Source organism: Neopsephotus bourkii, unplaced genomic scaffold (assembly GCF_033783945.1).
Source record: "Neopsephotus bourkii isolate Nb327-2 ecotype Australia unplaced genomic scaffold, CSIRO-AGI_Nbou_v1 NB_1250, whole genome shotgun sequence".
NCBI lineage: Eukaryota > Metazoa > Chordata > Aves > Psittaciformes > Psittacidae > Neopsephotus > Neopsephotus bourkii.
The window spans coordinates 3,953,159-3,974,304 of record NW_026901735.1 but is presented as its reverse complement, the minus strand read 5'-3'; the positions used below and the strand labels follow the sequence as shown (position 1 = coordinate 3,974,304).

Below are 21,146 nucleotides of genomic sequence, written 5' to 3'. Positions count from 1 at the left end.
AGCTAAAGTCAGGATGAACTGTCTGTCTGAACAGCAGACCTGCATGTGAATTTGGGAAACAGGAACAGATGAATTGAAAGTCTCACTATCATGATGACTGTGTTGATTTCTTTGATGTTAATTAAATACAGAATTTCCCAGAACAATGTTAACATCTTCTTAAATGTTGTCTTATTTATTCAATTGAAAATCTTTATAAAAGACTTTAATCATACCTTAACAAAACAGATCACTGTGTAATTATCTGCTATAACTATTAGTAGCCAGACATTATCCTGAACTACTCCAAAATGTCCACATAAATTTCTGCCCAAATGGAGTATTTTGCTACCACTTTTATTTCTGTTATAGAGGAATCAGAAGAAACACCTACCCATCATGGTGATGATGGTGGTGATGGTGGTGGTGGTGATGCTGTGGCCCAATGAACTGTCGACAGTTAAATAATTCATTTCCAATAGTTTCCCCAAGGAAGTCCCCTGTGTGAGTTATACAAGAATCTTGAGACCCTTGTGAAATGTGAGCAGTGCTCATTTCCCCTGTCATGTCATGCTCTGCATCCTCAGCATGAGAACAAGCATCTAGCATTCTAATCCGATTATCCACTGGTGTCACAGAGTCAGTGTTAAAAACGTGGTCCTTTCCTGCCCCATTATTTGCACCACTCCTCTCCGATGCCCCTTGTGAATCTCCCAGGCAAATGCCTGTTTGTGATTCCAGTTTCCTGCTTCGTAGATCTGTGCTTCTATTGCTTTTCTGGGGATTATGACTCCTATCTTCTTCCTCTTCATCCTCCTCCTCTTTGAGAGCTTCAATATCTGCAATGTCTTCAGACTGCACCTCGCTGCCAGGGCTTCCAGCAGACTGGCTTGCATGACTGGAGTTGGCCTCATTACTGGATCCATCACTGTGGCCGCTGCTACTACCAGGACCACTGCTGCCATCCTCACCGCTGTTGGCTGTTTCATCAGAGCTTCCTTGCATGGATTCCTGTAATTGTTATTGTAAGATTGATGACAAAATAAAACAACAATGAAAACACGTAATCAACAACATCATCACCCAAACACTATTCTTCATTATAAGGAAATGTGTCGAATCTTCAAGTTTGCATTCATTCTTTCTCAATATGGTTGCGAATGACAAAATGCTCTAAGCAAGATTCTAACATAATAATTTATTTCCATAACTTAATAAGCAACTCAGTAACAACATTCACAGACTAAGATTTAAGCTCTTACCTCTGTATCTGAAAGACGCTGCTGTACATGTTTTGTTCTGTTAATAAGCTGTTCCTCCATTTCAATATCACTGCCTCCACTTTGATGGGTGTCACTGTTGTCACTACTTTGAGGGCTGGCTGCTGGTGACCCTAGTTCAAAACCACACTTCCCAGTTACTTTGTGTTATGTATTAATTAGAATGTAACAGCATTACATAAAGTTTGCAAGTCTGCCTCAAATGCTGAACTCAACAGCATTCTTCCTGCAAACAGTCAAACAAGGGAGATAACGCAAATAGTCTGTGTACCTATACACTAAAATCTCCCTTTAGAACACTCAGCAATTTACTACAAGATACTTCTTGCCAGTACACAGCACAGCTATATGAATATCCTACATTCTACATGAAATATAAGTTCCCATAAAAGTGTAACTTCAAACTTCTACCAGTTCTTCCTCAGTATTAAAATTCCACAGCTGTAGAAAACCACTGTAGTATCAAATGTATCAGATTGTGGTGTACTTCTAGAACTATACTTACAAGGTGAAGGGGCTGCTCTTCTGAGCTCCTCTTCTTCTGAAGGAAAAAAGCAGGATGGAAAAATAAGTGACTAAAAATCTTTTTTGTCAGCATATAGTTGTCCACGATTCATAAAAATCAGCAGTAGGAAAAGAAAGGGAAACTACAGTAAAAGGGCTTGGCAGCATCTTTAGGACTGACTGTGGGGAAATACACAGCCAAGGAAAAATAAAAGCCAAAAAACCCCAGAAACAGCATGGAATATCAAAAACTAGGTAAAAATTAGATAAACCTTTGTACGATTTTATGGAGCTATGTAAGTTACAGATGTTCAGCAGAACAAGAAAAGTTAAGTGGTGAGTTATGGACCATCCTCTGAATTAAAAAAGAAAAAGAAGTAATACAAAAATACATGCTACTTTAGATATTACAAACAGAATTGATTGGAAATAGAAAGCTTTCCAAATGGCCTCCCAAAGTTTTAATGCTTTTGTCTTTATCCTCAACTTCTGCTTGAAAAATGTCAGCATGACATGCCTAAAAATACTGCAAGTAAAAAGTTCTAAACATCCTTTTGGTCCAAAGGCAACAAGGAGACTAGGAAAATTAAACATTTAACTACTGGATCTATTGGAAAACCACGTACCTTTTTTGTTTCCCATGGGTAGATTGGTACTCAGTAAAGATGCAAAAGAGCTTTGTTTTGACAGCTGAGCCTTAGCTGCTAGTGCATTATTCCACAGTGCTTTTATAAGCATTGAGGCCAAATACAAGGTCTATAAACAGAAACAGGTAACAGTGCCATTAAGGAGCAGTAGGCTCTGTTTGCAAGAATGTACTAATCTTTCTATATGGCAATACTACAGTTCACCAACATAAACTCATCAGAATAAATCAATGCACAAAAATAATGTGTGAAACACTTTCTGACTTCAGACATAGTTAAAATCTTCTATCAGTGCTTATGCAGTCTTAAAAAATGTCTCAGAAAGTTTATAATTCCGAAGCCAGAAAATGCCTACTTGAAGAAACATGACTTTACTCGTAAAGTTTCGCTCTTATGCATTAGTGAATATTACTTCTGCATGCACTCCTTTAGAAATACAAATCCGTAATGCTTGTCTAATATACTAACAGAATTTCTCTTGTTACAGTGGTTTTGTTTGCCTTGTCTATTTACCTGTTCAGTGTGAGCACTTGGATGAAGAGTTGAGACTAGGTTAAGAAGATGTCTAAGTGGGACAGGGTCCAAGTTTTTGATCAAGGAAGGAAACAAGTCATGTATGTAACGACTGCAATGCTTTAGCTACAAAGTACAAACAGAGAAGGTAACGGGAACAGCAAAATAAGCACAAAAATAATTCAAATATTGATAAAATTAATTATTAAACAACATATTTGCACAAATTCTCAGGAAGTATTTGTCCAATAATTCCGAACTACATCAGCCTTATAATTCTGAATAAACTTAATTTTTATGTGTAGAACATACAAAGTTTAGTGAAACCGAATGTGAGAGTGTCTTCCTTTGTTCCAGTTCTAAGAGATGTGGTGAAACAAACAACTGGATTTTAACTTAAACAGAACTTCTACAATATAGTGTATATGCTAAAGCTTGAGCGAAATAATACTTGCAGTGAGGTGGTAAATACAACTGAAGTCATTACAGGCTAATGTGAGACTGAGAGAACAGACTGTGTGAACTGTGTGAGGATTATTTACAATTCTTTTGTCTTTCCAGTAATGGATGTCAAGAAATATGACAATGTGTTTAGCTAAGAGTACACTCTATTTACACATTAAAGTGACAGTGCTCCTAGACGTTTCCTCTTAGGTTAAATGCTGCTCCTCATAGTCATTCAAAGGGTTTCATCATGTCTGTAAGGATGCTGATACTCAAAAACTAAGTAACAGTTACAAGGATCTTATAGAAAAAACATTTTTAATGTTGGTTACCACAAATGTACCTCAAAAGGGGTGGGTTTTGTCACTATTTTGCCTTCCTAGCATATAAAATATGTGTCAGCAGTTATTGGGGTACAGGCTGCCTTTCACAGGATTCAAACTGGATTGAAATTACATGGATTCTATACAAGGATCCATCTAAACATCTTGAGATACTTGCTTCAATTCAGAGGAGATAAATTTTTTGCCCAGAAGTTAGTTCAAATAGTGGAAAATATATTTTTTAAGCTCTTCTATTCTTTTAGTCTAAAGGTGTTGGCATTTTAAACATTGCAGGTTTAAACCTATTAGAGGAAGTTATTAGGACAAACTTCACAAACTTCATTCTGATATCAAAAAATATACATTGAATATAACAGTGTTGTTATATTCAATAATATATAACAGTATGTCAAAATGAACTTGTGAACTGTAAAAGAATTAGCTCATTTGGGTAACTATATTCAATTATAGGGTGAAAGAAAAAATCCAGATGTCTAATGCTAGAGTGAGTTACTCTAAGTGTGAAAACATTAAGGAAGGTAAAATACTGCTTTAAAAATGTAAGTGCAATAAATAATTATTAATTACTTTGATAAAGAGAACTGTTGGAGCCTTTTAAGAGGGAATGGTGTTACAGGGAGCAGCTACATGTTATAATGAGAATGGAATACAGAGGGTTCAGCATGTGTGTACAGTAGTATTTGACTGAGAGAAATCACAGAGAAATACTGAACACATAAAAAATAACCCCCTTTAAATGCTAACCTGTATAAAAGTGTTCTCTCTGTACCTGTTCTAAAGATCAATTTTATTTCTCTGGCCTTCATCTTGCGTGTATATTTTCAGAAAAACTGACACTGAAAACCTTGAGGGATTTTTCCTGGGATTTGTTTGTTTGTTGAGTGGCTTTTTTCAATAATAAAAGCAGAACGAAACCACAGAATAACAGTTTCCACAACAGGAAATCAACATGTCTCCTGCCTTCAAAGCCCCTAAATAAAACATTTCACAACCTAAAATAAAAAGCATATCCATCCCTGAGAAGGAGCAAACAAATACATCTTCCTGAAGGAAAAAAAGAGCTTCCAGGTTTACCAAGCTAAAAATAAAACCTCAGTACCTTCTATATACTTGAACACCAGCACTGTAGCACAGCTGTAAACTTCACTGCCACAACTGTCACCTGACTGTACCCACCAGGAGTACCAGAAATGGCAACTACAATACATAGCAGCAAGGCGATTTAGCACAACAGTAAATATATTACATCTACCCTACAATCTTCATTCCTGTTCTTAGGGGAAATACTATGGCCTTGCTATACAACTGCCTTGTTTTCCTCTTGTATAAAAGTAGCCTAGGTGGATTTTTGCATCTAATAAAAACCCAGTAACTGTGGCAGTTACCTAACTCACAATTTTGCTCAGCAAAACGGACAAGAAGAAGAAAGAAACTCAACTTTAAAAATCTAAACCAAAACCAACTTGACATTTTCTCTTTGGATTTTTTTATCACTCCTGCAATCATGACAGTATTATAGCTACCTGTGCCGCAGCCCAAATACAGTCTATATGTTGAGTACTAAGTCTCCCTTCTGCTGCAAGAAAATTCAGGATCACTTGGCACTGTTTGATGATCTGCAAAGTGAGAACATATTGAGGAAAGGTTTACTAGAACAATTAGTTACTCCTCCATGTTTATACTAAAAATAGTAATTTTACACAAACCTCAATGTGTAAATTTGGTCCAAAAATGTGCTCAACTACATTGTTGCTGATAAGCCAGTCTGCAAGCTCTTTTGCAATTGACCTGGAGAGGAAGAATAGTGGGAACATGTGAAATTATCTGCCTACAATATACACACACCATGTCTTTTAAATTCATACCTGTAATTGTAGTAAGCATATGAAAACTTTGTTGAATACAAAGCATAGTCAATGGTCATTCATTCAAGAAAGAAGAAAATGATTCCTCTATTTTTTTCCTTATCTGGAAGACTAATGCCAAACACCACCATTTCCCACTCACCCCTCTGGATCATTAGCAAACCTGTAACCAACAACTCTACCCATTAATAGAGTTCAAGAGACCACTTTCAAAGTCCTCACGGGTAAGATTTTGATAAACACTGCTGTTTAAACCAAGTTTATGATGGAATTCCAGAACTACTGAGTTCACAAATGCAGCTCAAGGTGGGACTGCTGCAAATCGGTTTTTAAAGAAACCCACTGAAATACTTTTAGATTCTCTTGCACAAAGAGCAGCTCATGTAGCTTTAAACCCCTATGTTTTACATGGTCATACTTACACACATGTAGCATAAAGATACTTCAAAATTCTCATTTTGTTTCATCCACAAGAAGAGGGAACTTCACCCACTGGCAATCCATAAGCAAACATTCCAACAGAACAGGACAAGGAATCCAAATTTTCCAAAACAAAAGCTGAACTTCCAGAAAGGACTGCCCTGTCTGGAAACTAGTGCATAAGCTCCTTTTTATTCCTTCTTTTCAAGCAAAGGTTTGTTTATCCAGATTTTGGCACCAGAAGCAATTAGAGGACATCACAGTATTTAAAGCACAGCCTGTAGTTTAAATGGGCCTGGAATAAAAGCGCTCTGTTTCTCAAGGAGGAGAGGATGGGAGGGAGTGGGTGTCTTGGAGGACTACAGGAAGAAGTATTTTTACTGCTGCTATTGGAACTAGATGGTCTTTAAGGTCTCTTCCAACCCAAACCATTCTGCGATTCTGTGTCACATTTATGGTCACTGTTAAAGTTCCAGGATTGCCAATCTTGGATCAATTGCAATAAGAGAACAAGAATCGTTAGGTAAAAGGAGATGCCTTTTAGGTTTTCCAAACAGGATTCACTTTCCTGGGGTATCCTGACAGTTCTTTAGTTGTCCTGAACTGCCTGATCCATATGGATGAACTCAAGAAGCAAAGAACCTTTTACTCAACACTATTCTTTTCATCCTCTAGTCTAATTCCAGGATATCAGGAATCAAATATTCTTATATTGTTCAAAAAAGAAAATGTCTCCTAATATTTAAGTAATAACTGGCTTGCAAGGTACAACAATTTACCAACAATATCACTTAGGGCTTACTAGTAACTTAGTTCTCATACTGTTAAAGTCAGTTTCTGGGGGTATCTGCTCAAAGAGGGATGACAAAAATAAGCCAGATCTGTTCTCTGAAATCCAAGTCTATTTACTTCCTACAAGCTCATTTCAAAACCAAACCAACATCCAAACACCACCGCAACACCCCAAAGATGTCTACCCCAGGATCAAACTTTGGAGCATGGACATTACAGACTCATTTAGGGCTTCAATTTCTGTCTAACAAAGACTGAAGGAAGGCCTTTTCACATGCAAGCTGCAGCTTTGTAGATTTTACAGCTAAAGGAACGTATTACTCCTTTGAATATATGCTACCAGTCTCCTTTAGGAACAAGTATGGCTCTAAAAAATGCTCTTATCCACCCACCTCCACACTGTTAAACCCAATGCCCACAGTGGCACTGCCCATGGAGATGGAGCTCAAGAGACTACAGCACTGCTACTGTTTTGTCAGGCAGCTGGTGGACCTGATATTACTAATTCACCTTAAAGCACAGGTGCCCAACTCACACTTTGAATGCAGCCTGTAAAACGAGTTCCTTGAACTTAGCAGTCTGTTTAGCTCCTTCTCACGGCTTTTAGACTGATTCTCTTTGCTGTGGGCATGCACAAGTGCTCCTGCTACATGACCAAAAGCAAAGCAGAAAGCCTCATAGCTTGCATTTTGCACATACAGAAGGTAGATGGATCTGGTGACATGAGTGACCATACACCCATTAGATGCAGGAGGCCTGAATGGATGCACTTCTGGCTATGAAACGTGAAGAAAATCATTGCATATGGTCCTCTGTGAGAGGGAAAAAGCCTTAATACCAGAATAATAAGTCAGTGGAGGTCTTTTTGTTCCAGGACCATTTAATTTCTTCTTGGATCTCAATTTTTAAACCTGTAGCTTTCAGAATTAATCCCAGCTAAACACAGCTAGATTCACTAGGTGATGTTAATATGAAAGGACATGCTCCTCAGTGCATCTCCTTAAACCATGTACTTCTGCTAGTAGCACAATGTCCATTAGGCATTGTATCCAGAGTCATATGTTGCATTTTAGCTACTCTAAAGGAAAGAACAAAACCTCCCTTAGAGAGTGTGTTCCTTCACATTGTATTGAACCAGTATGGCAGTTCTCTAATCTGCAACATTTTTCTCTGAGAAATAATGGATAATTCTTTTGCAGGACTGCCTTTTTTTTTTTACTGGATGTATTCTCAGCAGTAAAAACCTCTTTATCCTACTGGTGAGCTCAACTGTGATAAAATGACATCTCAGATTTCTGAAGGTAAACATTCATTTGATATGGATTTGTTGAGGATGACCACAAACAAGAGGGTCCTTGTGGTGAAAGGCAGAATGCTGCCTTTGTGTTTCCCAGAGAGAATTGATCCTCCCAGAAAGTTCTGCTGAAGGCACACCCATCACTATATACACTGCCTTTCGAAAGGACGACATCACTACCAGCACCAAGTGTTCTGTTCTCTGATACACTAAGAAATTACGACAGCAGATTGAAGGATTCACCAAGGAAAGCAGATTTCAGTGTAAATGAAGGATCTCTGACTTACGTCCTGAACACTTCCATTTCAGGAAGGAAACAGTGCAAGTGAAAAACATGCATTATGATCAAAGCACAGATATGCTTTTCCCTCTAACATGAATGTAGCTGTAGAAAGAATGGTTTTACAAATTAGGCATCTACGTCATACAGACCTTTGTAGTAATAGCATTCACCTTGGTAATAACACGTATTAGCTATTTCTCATGGATTTGGTAATTGGGATAGCAAGGGACAAGTCATTTAAAGAACCTGATACTCTCTCTGGGTCTGCATTATGGGCGAGGGAGGAGGAGAAGAGAATGAAAAAGTAAAAGCAGTATCTACTCTGGTTTAGCTGGCTCTAAATCTTTCTCAAACTGGAAATCTCCACAAGATACTGGGCTAGATGACCCCTAAACTTAATTTCTCCTTACACTTTTAATTTAAGTTCACTGACAGTTCATATCTGTCAAAAATAACTGGTATACTTCCAAGAAATGAAATTCAAGCACTTCTGACATTAGTTTCCCCAGGCACTCCACGAGCCTGCAGGGAAGTGAGTGGCAGCTATGCAGCTGTGATATAACCTGATGTTTGTGAACTGTACTTACAAAAGGCAAGTACCACAGCTTGAATTTTGTTTGTTATTGTAAATAAAACTATCCGGAAGGAAAGTACAGTTTATGCATTCTCCTGGTAGGTCAAAGCACGCTTCTCTATAAGAGGACTGGGTTAAAGTCCTAGAAACACTTTAATCTAAGGCTGTGGTGCAATACTTGGTAGCCACATGATAACCCAGATTCAGGAACAAATCCCACATCAAAATAAGCCTCCCCAAAGAAAACCTTATTTATCCAACCAGCCAATTCCCAACACAGTTCAGCACGCAGCTACAAAGCTGGATGAAATACAACAGCAAGTCAGTAACGTCACTGAAAAATACCATGTGAAACCTCAACAGGGAAGATGTAGCAATAGAACGAGCAGCTTGCAAGGGATGAAGACAAAATCACTGAAATAGCATCTACAACACAACAACAGATGTAGAATACTGATCTCAACTATTTAGGCTCAGAAATGTGAAAAGGATAAAGCGGACACCCTCCAAACACACATTCAAGCACACGTTTTTGTGAGCATCCATTTTCTTATGAGATGCTTTGCAGGCTTCAAAACCACCACTCTGACATCATCCTGAGTATTTATTAAACCACTGTGTGTGCCACTAGAAAGGTTTATGCCATTAGACAGAAACATCAGTGAGCTGGGTAAAAAACTTCACTACTATTTGTTTTCAAAGAAAAGCTGAGAAGATCCCTGGAATGTGGAACAGGAGATGGGAAGAGGCGTTTGAACGATGTTGCCATTAATTCAGTTGGTGAGCTTAGACAAAAAACTGAGAAAGCAAGAGTTAGCATGAGCTAAGAGAACAGAAAAAGCAATATAAAACTTGCAGATTAATATCCCAATAAATAAGAGAGGGAAAAGAAAGGAGAAGAAATAATCCAGACCTTTCTGCTCACAGGTGGAAGGGATTTTGCACACCTGAAATGGCTCTGTGAGGAGATTTTTAAGGGAGGGTAATCGAGTTTTGTAAGTGAGGCAGGAGGTCATGGCAGCATCAACCTGAAACCTGAAACTCAAGTTCTTGGCTGCCTTCCACTCGAGGAGCAAAACAAATATCTCTTTACACGTGTTATTTCCACCAGCTGGTGGTGTCCTCCTTAAGGAAAAAACAAGTTTTTCTGCTTGTGGTCCAAACAGCATAAAAACATCTTTCCCTCCCTGAAAGACATGATCGTTTTTCACTGGCCAACATCAGCAAACTAGTTTGAGGAATCACTAATCAAAGACCTGCAGACTCTTCTACTCAGTCCCGTTATTTTTAGCTTCAATAGATTTCATAATCTTCACTACCTCTATCTTAAGAGCCAGGAATAGCTAAATTAAAAGTATCTCTCTGAGAGATATTATGAAGTTGAGTCACTGAGACACTGCACATGTCCTGACAATACATATACTCAGTCACCACACACCTAGAGAAGACAGACAAATAAACTAAAGCTAAAAAGACATACAAATACCTACAGAGAGAAAACAGGTTTCTCTCCCTTGCCTTTCCGCTGTTTTCAAGTGCAAATTGTGAAATTCAGTGACTTCCTAGCCAAAAGATGCTTTAGCTTATCTTACCCTGGAAAAATCTACAACCATACAGATAAAGGCGGGAGACTACTCTTGCAAAATACTTGCTGCAAAATCCTGATGATTCTCCCAAACAAAAGGGAAGAACTAGAACTGATAGCTCTTTCTTAAAAAGAGAAGATACCTCCCGCAAACCCACCTTATCAAGATACAGAAGGAGAAATCCCAAAGGTTGACAGTTCCAAACGCATCTGGAAAAGTCAAAACACATAATGGGGATGACCAGGCATAGAGCAAAACATCTTCCTTTGATAAATCTGCAGAGGCTACAAAGGTACATAATAAATCTTAGACTTCCTTTCTCCACTAAGGAAAGAATATAGGAATGAAAAGCTTCCCTTTTGCTGCTCATTCAATTACTGCCAACTCCATAAGTGCCTTCTCATCCAAAAATTCCTCATGAACAGTCTTTAATGAGAAGGAAGCTTTGTACTGAACAAACTGTAGAAGTGAGATGTTTTCCCCGTCCTTCTGCACCAGCCATTCCTCATGATTTGGCTGGAAGAAATCAGCAATTCCAAAAGACATCTGAAGGTGAGCAGCAATACTCAATTCTGATTTGTACCCAGCTTTCCAGGTAGAACACCAGAATGACTGGAATTCACATTTAAAAAAGCCACGCACTACAAAAGTGGAAAAGAAGGTCTTCTGTTCATGCTGCATTCCTTTCAAATGACAGCCTGTTTACAGATGCCCTTGCCAAGAAAGTAACAGCCCAAATGAGAATTTGACAATTTCCTTCAGCTTTAAAATAACTGATGTTCCCGCACAGTACATCTGCTCTTCTGCAGGGAAATTTCAGCAGCCTCCTCTTCCCCTTCTTGATAAGTTTCCTTTTTTACATTTGAGATAGAAAATCAAACAGCTTTTTAATAGGTTTAACTGGTGGAATAACTTCTTGTTAATGTTCTTTAATTAGTTACTACTCGTTACAAATTACTTCATTCACAGTATGTTTCAGAAGATGAACTAACCAAGAAACACCTCAGTTTCAGATATTCAATGTGAAGGAAGGAAGAGAAAAAAGGGGTAAAACTGAGGTTTGGCAGTCCCAGTGTAAGAATACACCATAAACTGTCAGTACAACATTGAAAATACCCCAGCCAACAAAAACCACCTCACATACCCAAGGTGTTATACTCCTGTAGTATGTACTTCCACTGCTACAGAACTAGAAGCTTTGGAAAAAACCCAACACCTCTCCTAGGCCACAAAATATGTAAGATAATATATATAAGATAATAAATAATAATCTTATGTATATATTAATATAATACATGTGTGATTACATTTATTACAGTAATGAAAATATTTTGACATGTATATGAGCTTAATGACATGACATTCTGGTCTCATCAGATCACAGTAAGATACTTATGGCATAGTTAATAATAACACCTTATTTTTTTCCTGGCACTATGTATCAGAGCTTGCTTTGCAATAAACAGATAGCATGGCTTCATGTTCACCTATTGATTTAGCAACAAAGGACAAGACAAAGTTGTCTTGTCGACCTAGTCCCCTAAATTTCCCTTCAAGTATTCAAGTTATTTACATGAAATCTACAGGGTTGTGGTCCTGACTGCTGCCAGATTTCAATGAGCAGGTGTTCAAATAAAACCAGCTATAATAAAAATACCCAGATAAAAAAGTAAGCCAACTGCTGCTGCAACAGACTTCTCATTGATGAGCAAAAGACAGTGGAGTGTGTCTGCAGTGAGACAGATCCACACTTGGATACAACCTCCAAGATACACATAAAGAGTATTTCACAAGTAATAGCCTAGATTTTACCTACTTTGCCTATGTTTTCCAAAGAACAGTTATTGCAACTACTGAAAGACATACTTTTGCCTAATTTGTAGGGTTCTACCAGTAAGATTACAGTTACTACAAAAATCAGTACATTTCCTCACTGGAATACAATCTCACACATGCATCTTCTCAAAGATTATGGGAGTCCCTTTTAGAACTGTTAAAGACACCTGAATTACACAAATGAGGACTCTGAAGAAAACCAATAGCACAGGCTCCTAGACTCAGTGGAAAACTAATAACAAGGCTGAGAGCCAGTGTTGGCACAAGTTTTGTTAACTAAGTAATCAAGAAAATAAGAATATGGCAAAAATACTACTTGGATACAAATTAGCTGGTTCTTATTTATACATCATAATGGTGATAATGGCCTGTTACAGGTACTTATTACTTCAGCATCTGCTTTTTTCTAAAGGTTACTTTGACTTTTATGCTTTATGACAATACAAAAACCAGAGACATTTAGAAATATTTTCAATATAACCACTTAAAACCATTTATTAAACCTCTGCTTAGAATATTTCTAATAAATGCCTCAGATTACCACCACTCCCCACTGTGCATAATCCACAACAACAATACAGGAGAACCACGATCATATAGCACACTGAAAGTATTCATAGTAATGTTCCTACTTACGTTTCTGTGTCTGAAACTAATGACTCATTATTACACACATCATTGAAGGTATGAAGTTGGTTCTACAGTTAGAAAAAGGAAGAAGAAAGTTAACATTTTGTCTAGACATCTTGTGAGGTAGCTTTCTTACATTTATAAACAGTATCAGCGACTGTAAACAATTTCTTCCAGTACTTTTCAATGCTTTTAAATACACTGCTTTGACAAAACTTTGAACAGGCATTCCAGTAGCAAGAGGCATCACTTTTCCTTTTTAATTGACCTTTCTTTCACTAAAGCAATTAAGTGATGTTACAAAACTCCACCCACTCCAGGAATCAAAGCAAGGTGTGAGGCAGTCACTTTGCACCCAGGTTTTCATGAGGAATGAAACACACACTCTGGAAACTGATGTTTTAGGATGAGTCTCCCCATTACTGTAATGTTTACTACAACAGCAAAGATTTCTTTTGTCACATTATCAGTGTGAAAGTCTGCAAAAGTGGAGAGTGAGAATTATGTATTTTTATATGAAATGAAGCTTTCAAAGGTATATGAACTGATAAATTCAAGTGATCTCAGCAAAACAGAAAAGCCTGCTAAAGGTTTCCACCTCTTTACCACCCTTTTCCTCAGCATCAACTTTCCAGCTACACAGGTGGCTTTGCACCCAGTTCTTTACCTGTACATAATAGGTTTTTAAACATTGAAAACTAAGCTATAAAACTTACTTCTCATCTGGCTTTCAAAAATACAAAAGACAAAGTGAAGTGAATTTTTGAAATTCCAATTCAACTTGTTGCTTATCTTTATCGAAATATTTACTCTTTCCTTTCTTGAAACAAGCCTGGTACATGCACTCTCCAATCTGGGTGACAGCTAATGTCCTGCAGCCTCTACACAGAGATTTATTCATGTCTGATCTCAACAAATTTCAGGGGAAAAAGTGTTTTTGAAGAAATTAGTGAGAGATGAGAGCCTGGTTATACAATTATTAATAGATAGGTTATTAATAGATACTTTCAAATGAAGCCTATTTCAGAGTGGAAAAACATGTGAACAGAACTTCATGAAGAAATCATTATAAGCTGTTAAAATTGGGTCAAATGAAGAAGTGAGAGTTCACTGGCTTTTCTGAACACTTGTGCCCCAACCAAGACTGTTTTGAAAGGGATCTAAAAGTGAAACAGTACTGTAGTGCACCTATCCTCAATTTTAAATCCATGGGCACACGTTGATCCAAATTTCCCATCTGAAATCCTTATCCAAAGGGATTTTGACAAAAGGTGTTCTTTTTGATATTAGAATTCTGAAACAGTTTTAACAGTAATTTCAACTAAAGTTGTAGAATTCTGGCACAACCTTGCAAAACAAAATACATTTGGAACAGTGTTGCACCACATTATTCTCACTCAGCTCCTAACAATTTAATTCACTTCATGTTGCCTTATGGTGAAATGCCAGAGCCAATAAAATACTTTTACAATGTTTTAACATATATGAAACATTAAAGGAGCTAAAGATGCCTGTACTTGATTAATGTAATACAAATGTGTTAGTTGTGAAGTCAGCAAAGATACGAAGTCTTCAGCAAAGGAAGGTGAGAATTAAAAGGCATCTCCACAGCTAACCTTGTCTGAAGACTCGGGCATCAAAGGTAATTAAACTTTATACATAGGAAACCAATGCAGGAAGAGAAGGTAGATTTAGGTTAGATATAAGGCAGAAGTTCTTCCCTGTGAGGGTGCTGAGGCGCTGGCACAGGGTGCCCAGAGAAGCTGTGGCTGCCCCATCCCTGGCAGTGTTCAAGGCCAGGTTGGACACAGGGGCTTGGAGGAACTTTGAAGGTGTCCCTGCCCGTGGCAGGGGATTGGACATGGATGAGCTTTAAACTCCTTTCCAACCCAAAACAGCCTGAGATTCTATGAAATGTGCACTGTTCAAGTTTTGCACTGAATCTGCTCAGGAAAACACCCAACAAGGTTGCATTTTCACTAATGCACAAAACCAGATAAAAAGGGGTTGAAAAACTGAAACAGGAAGGATGGCCACATCAGTTGAGTACTCATTTCCACCTACTTCAGTTCATCTGTAACTAGAAGGACAGGAAAACAGAGAATCCTATTTGTGAGGGACTAAGAGAGACAGAAGAGCGTATTTTGGAGCCGAACCACTTCATCAGACAGTTGGGAGATAAAATCAAAGTGAAACAAGGTAACAACAAAAATAAAGCTTCCGGCTGAGAAAGTTGGGGCTGTTCAGCCTGGAGAAGAGAAGGCTGCATGGAGACCCCAGAGCAGCTTCCAGCATCTGAAGGAGGCTACAAGGATGCTGGAGAGGGGCTTTTCATCAGGGACTGTAGTGACAGGACAAGGGGTGATGGGTTCAAACTGAAACAAGGGAAGTTCAGGTCAGGTATAAGGAAGAAATTCTTTACTGTGAGGGTGCAAAATTTTGCTTCTGGTAATATATGTCCTGTGATTAAAATCTCACTTTTAGAGTCAGATTTATCAATCATGACAGGTCAAAACACAGAACTACATAAAATGACACCATTTCCCAGGCCTAAATGAACTACATGCCTGAAAAAAACCTCAAATTGCTGGATTCTTATTTTCAGACTTTCAGAGGATGCACAACAGAGCTTGACAAGGTGGAGAATTTCTATAGGAAAAGGAGGAGTGGGGCTTTGGTTTTTATCTATTTCTATTCGATGCTATATATATTTACCTCTTCAGTCTTCTGCTAATTAATGCAAAAATGCTCTCTCTTGAGAAACAGACTATTAAACAAACAGGAAAAAGAGGTATGTACAATACAAAGAAGCAGCTAATTATAGTAGAGTCAAGACACTGCAAAGGTAAAAATGAAAACAGATTGAAAGCCTGTGTAAACAACAAATATAACGATGTCAAGGGACTTGATTTCAACATAGCTGTCACAAAACATGGTTCTAAGAGGGATTTTTAGCATGGTAAATTGCTCAGGAAATGTGCAACAGTTCCATTCCATATGCTGCAGAACATAACCATCACTTGGAGTTCTCGCTCAGTGAATCCTATGTTCGCAACCATGGCTATAATTTCCTAAGACTGCAGATATAAGAGGATTCTGCATTTTCACACATTACAAGAGCCCCAAAACAAGTCTGAAACTCATAAACCACAAAAAGAAACTTTTTTCTCCTAAGTATTATTAAGGTTTTTAAAAAGTTCTTACTGTTATTTGACTCAGCCCAGCCAATCGCATTGTCAGAGTTGGAGACATAAAGTACTTGAATGCAAGATCGAGACTTTCTTTATCAAAACACAAGGCTGTATCCAATGGTTCTTTAACTGTGCTCCACATTAAATCTGCCATGTTCCGGGCTGCACTCTGTCGCAACTCCTGGTCTGACAGTTTACATAAATACCTGGAATAAATTACAAAGGGAAGGGAAAAAAGAGAGTATGATTCAAACTAGAACATTCCTGGAACACCTTCTTGATTAGAACAAAGAGATATTTCCAATAGCTGTAAGAGTACTAAGCCTTAATGTACCACAATCAAAAGTTGGCAACAAAAAATGGGGAAAACCAGAATTACACATATTTTAAAAACTAAACAAACTGCTTGTTTTAAACCTCTTCAGATTATTTCATTCCATAAAATGACAGAAACCCATGGAGTTCTTCAGAAATGGAGGCTGGAATCCTAAACTTCGCATCTATTTCATGGGAAGGTGCCCTCTCTGGGTAGCTGCATCATGTTTATTTACTTGATTTAAAACTGAAGTGTCACAATCTGCTTAAACAGGCCAGGCTGGATGGGGCTTGGAGCAACCTGCTCTAGTGGAAGGTGTCCCTGCCCATGGCAGGGGGCTGGAACTGGATGAGCTTTAAGGTCCCTTCCAACCCAAACCATTCTGTGATATTAATACACTTTAAAAGTGAATTTCTGGAAATAGTGGATCACAAACAGCATGCTCTGACAGTGAGGATACTCTCAAGTTTAATATATCCCTGTTTGTGGTCTCAGACCCAGAACAGAAACACATTAAAATGGTGCAATCACATTCTGATACAATACATACAACAGGTTCATCATAAAAAGTCATCTAATCCTGTGCAATGAGTCACAATACAAGTATGCTCTTCAAATGGAAGGCAGAAACCCCAATACATTTAAAATAATTATTAATAAAATTATTAATGATAATAATTTATAAACACTAACTTTCAGAAGTTAGCCCAACTCTGGTCTTACCTAAGCAACTACAAGATCAAGACATACCAAGAACATCTATACAAAACACTGATGCAGCTGAGGATTTCTTCTGAGCTGAATGCGTAAGAGAAGAATGTTTAGAAACAATCTTTCATGGGCTTATTTTGATTTAAGGACTTTGAATTAAAGATTGCCCAGTGAAAGGGACACACACACAAGGTTGGCATAGTTTTTTCTTGCTGTACTTGAGCATTCTGAAGTTTCAACTGCATCCAAACTAGCTTTAACTACACAGAAGTGTTAAAAATCCATTTGTTTGACAGCCTAAGCCTGGATCTATCCTTGGAGGCCAGCCAAATAGATGCATGAATCTTTTAAGAAACACAAGAGATATTAAAGTACACTTAACCAGATTTATGCACCATTCCTTTGCATTTACATCATATAAACATCAGTAAATTTTTCTTAAAAAGCAAAAATACAGGCCCTGATACTTATTTAGATTGAGGCCTTTTCACAGCTCTTATGTAGAGGCCATAAAATAAACACACTCGAATGATACTTAACATTGTCAAACAGAAAAGACTTCAGTGCAAATAATAACAGAGACTGTAGATTTATGATACAAATAACAGATAAGTTAACAGTAGAACACAAGAAGGATCATTGAAGGCCAAGGCAATGAGATCCTTCAGCGTCATGAACCGTGAAATCTGCCTTCTCAGGTGGAGCACAAGAAACAAGACGATGGCAAGAAAATGCCATGCTTCTGTGCTCTGATTTCTAAAGGGAAGTAGCAACAAGAAGGGAACGCTCTGTTTTGTGAAGGATTGCTAAAGATCTCAAAGCTGTTCAAATAAACGATACGAGTTTTATCATCCTAGATAGGGCAGATAAAGAATGATTGTACGCAACAGCCTGGTGGGAATGGACATATCTACACATACAGGAACAAGGGTGCTTTTGTGGTTTCACTAGATTTCTGCAACAGGACATTCATCTGAAATCTTCCTCCCACTACAAAGTTCGGTGAAGCAACTATACTGACCTAGTGTATATAACGAAAGCTTGCTTATTTCAATGCAACCGCCTCAGTATAAACCTACTTTCTTTCATAAATTCATATTACAACCACATTTTTAAGGTTCTTTCAGCCCATTTACATTTATTCCAAGCCCAAATCAGACTTGTGTCATGTTTGTTGTATTATAATATCATTAAGACAGTGTTTTTTAAAAAAAACCCACTTTATAATAATTGAACCCACTATGTAGATGCATTTTCACAGCTACAGAAGTGCTTCAAAAGCATAACTTGTTTTGCCAAGGCGCTAAAGAAAGCTACAAAGAGCACTTTTAATTCATTACCCTGCATGCTAGGTTTTTTTAATCCTGTATCAATGTAGAAGATTTTATACTTGTCTTTACAAGTGCAACTGCATCTACACAAGAAAATCTATTTCCATTACTACACTGGTCATAAATCACATACGATCATATCTTTACTACTAGGATTAAAGCTATAGAAACTGTCAGAGCAGGCCAAGCCTCATTTTTACTGTGGAAGGATACAGTGGCCTAAACCCATCTGTATCAGTACACTGGGTCTGCTTTATGCTTTTACTAGTAGAATGCTACTATTAAAAAAAAAAGACATCTTTTTGCTAGCATGGGCAATTAACTCATATTCCTTTACAGTGACTAACTACATCTGCCACACTGCGTTAGAAAAACAGTGATACTGGAGCAAGGCAAAAGTTCTGTTTAGCCCAAAATAGCCAGTCCAAAAGCAGATGAAAGAGTTATCCCATATATAAAATAATGGATGAACCTACCTAGTACTGTAAATTCATTTATCTCTATACTTTATGCTCTCTCATTAATCTAAGCCTCTTAGTTTCACCATTATGCTTGCATGAAAAACAATCTCCCTTCATGTTTCTTAAGTCTGCAACCCGGCAGTTGTCTTGCATGTTCTCCATGTCTTGGTTTTGAAACCTGTGAATTATCATTCCCGATCTATGGTCTTCACTCCTGTAATAGCCATCTCCATGTCTAAAAGAAGAGAGTCCTAGCCTATGTCCCTCCTCCTATCAATGTATTAGAATAACGTACTATTAACCTGCATAGTTCTGTTACTACCACTGTGACATGGAACGATCAGAACCGTATATAGTAAATAAATGTGAATGTGACTGACTCATATAATGGCTTAATAACAGCTTCCATTCTGTCCTGCATTGTTTTTTTTAATCCCTAAATTTTTATCTATTTGATTCTGATGAGCATTAAAGTCTTAAAAGAATGAATGAACAATTCTTACCTAAATGAGACTCCTGAAAATAAATGCACCTCTTTTTATAATATACTTGAAGGATAGCCTATATATGTACAGGACATGTCCTACCAGCTTGGCATACTTGTAATAATCAGTGAGTATATATATTATCTACATTAACCAACACACGTATATCATCTTCTTTAAAACTCAGGTTTAGTCTACTGAAGCTATTTAAGTTGCTGTATTTAGGGACAGAGAGAGTTCACTTTAAAACATGCAGTTACACATTAATGTAATGCTCACAATCACATCTTATGCTCCAGGACTTCAGCTACTCAAGCGTGAAATAATCATTTTCCCCTTAATATGACTCCTCTGGAGCACAGCTGCAAAAGGGATATCGAGCAAAATGAGTCAGAGCTCCTCAGTGATAAGAAGAATTCACTTAAGCTCTTGGCCGTTGTCTCCTGACTGTATCTACAGCATAAATGCTCGGGTTTTGGAGGAGTTCAGTATTTTTTGCAATTGAAAACTTCAAGGTTTATTATAAGTGTTTTTCACAATATTTAGTAGGAAGGAGTGGTCTTGGGCACTCCCATAAATCCCAAATTCTTAAGAGAAGTATTTTTAAGCAGAAGAGTAATTTGAATTCCTCCAGCTGCGTTCTCTCTCTCTGTATCCCACAGGAAGCATCATGGATTAACAGTTTGGAGCTTCCACTTCCTCTGCATATACCAGTGCCATGGTCGTGCCCTGTGCCAAGACTACATGGCTAACACAGGAGCAACTGCCACTGCAACTTCCTCTCCATGTGCTTGAGCAGAGCTAACTGGGGCAGAGACATGAATCCTTCCCGAAAAAATCTCTCAATCTCCATCTTGAAACAGGAGAAAGGAAAAAGGGATGGGAGAAGAAAAGGTTAGAACTATGATACTGGTCAGTGCTAATGCTACACAGCTCTCGGATTTTACCAGAGGAACATTAAGCAGGTGATACCAACTGTGCTGTCAAAGAAAGAAGAATTTTAGGTCTTTTCCTTCATCCTATCCAGCACTATCAATGGTTTATAGAGGCACTTACAATATCAGACATACAGTTTTATCTCTTCTCATAAAACTGGGCTTCATTGCTAGTCTTCTTCTTTCTAAAGGACAGAATTACCCATGACACTTTCAATCAACAGTCCTGCCACTGGAGAAACACTGCCTCCAAAACACTGCTGTTTATAGCTACTGCTCTCTTGAGGCATTCAGTATGTGGAACCATGCAGAGCATCGCTCATCTCTGATCTTGAGGTGGATGTCAGATGGAACCAATGTCTCTTTACAAAGAGGCACCATCAACAACTTGCCCTCATTTATAACTGCAGGAAGTTAGGACTTTCTTGAGTCACCTTGTCAATCAGTCTCTTCTTTTTTCCATGAGAACGCTGCAATTTGAAATGCAGAATTCTAAGGTATGAGCATCAATAAAAGCTTGAGGAGGGTCAAACCCACTTTGTTTCCTTATTAAAAGGTGCAATATTTAATTAAGGTCCTTTATTTGTTTCCTAAACTGCTTAAAAACATAGGCCCTTCAGAGGCAAGATCTGAATGCTAATGCTCCATTCCCCAGGCAGAAAATATCATGTATTGGTCTTTTCTTATTGCTACTTTTCTTAGCAGCTGCAATAATGGCAGGA

At 37.9% G+C, this 21,146-nt stretch overlaps 1 protein-coding gene across 11 annotated transcripts in view; it reads right to left on the bottom strand.

Moving 5' to 3' along the window:
* The window catches only part of USP34 (ubiquitin specific peptidase 34), a 136,482-nt gene that overhangs the window by 77,651 nt on the left and 37,685 nt on the right, over positions 1-21,146 (bottom strand). For 7 of the 11 annotated variants that reach the window (XR_009727153.1, XM_061364831.1, XM_061364826.1 and 4 more), the window contains exons 7-15: positions 16,199-16,391; positions 13,001-13,062; positions 5,418-5,499; positions 5,235-5,327; positions 2,924-3,049; positions 2,390-2,519; positions 1,765-1,800; positions 1,242-1,372; positions 374-990 (exon numbers count right to left, since the gene is read on the bottom strand). Coding sequence is in view for 10 of the 11 variants with exons in the window: in XM_061364831.1 (XP_061220815.1) it covers positions 374-990; positions 1,242-1,372; positions 1,765-1,800; positions 2,390-2,519; positions 2,924-3,049; positions 5,235-5,327; positions 5,418-5,499; positions 13,001-13,062; positions 16,199-16,391 (1,470 nt within the window). In the remaining variant the exon portion in view is untranslated. The remainder of the gene's footprint in view (positions 1-373; positions 991-1,241; positions 1,373-1,764; positions 1,801-2,389; positions 2,520-2,923; positions 3,050-5,234; positions 5,328-5,417; positions 5,500-13,000; positions 13,063-16,198; positions 16,392-21,146) is intronic. The other 4 variants (XM_061364827.1, XM_061364835.1, XM_061364834.1 and 1 more) reach the window with 2 other exon arrangements.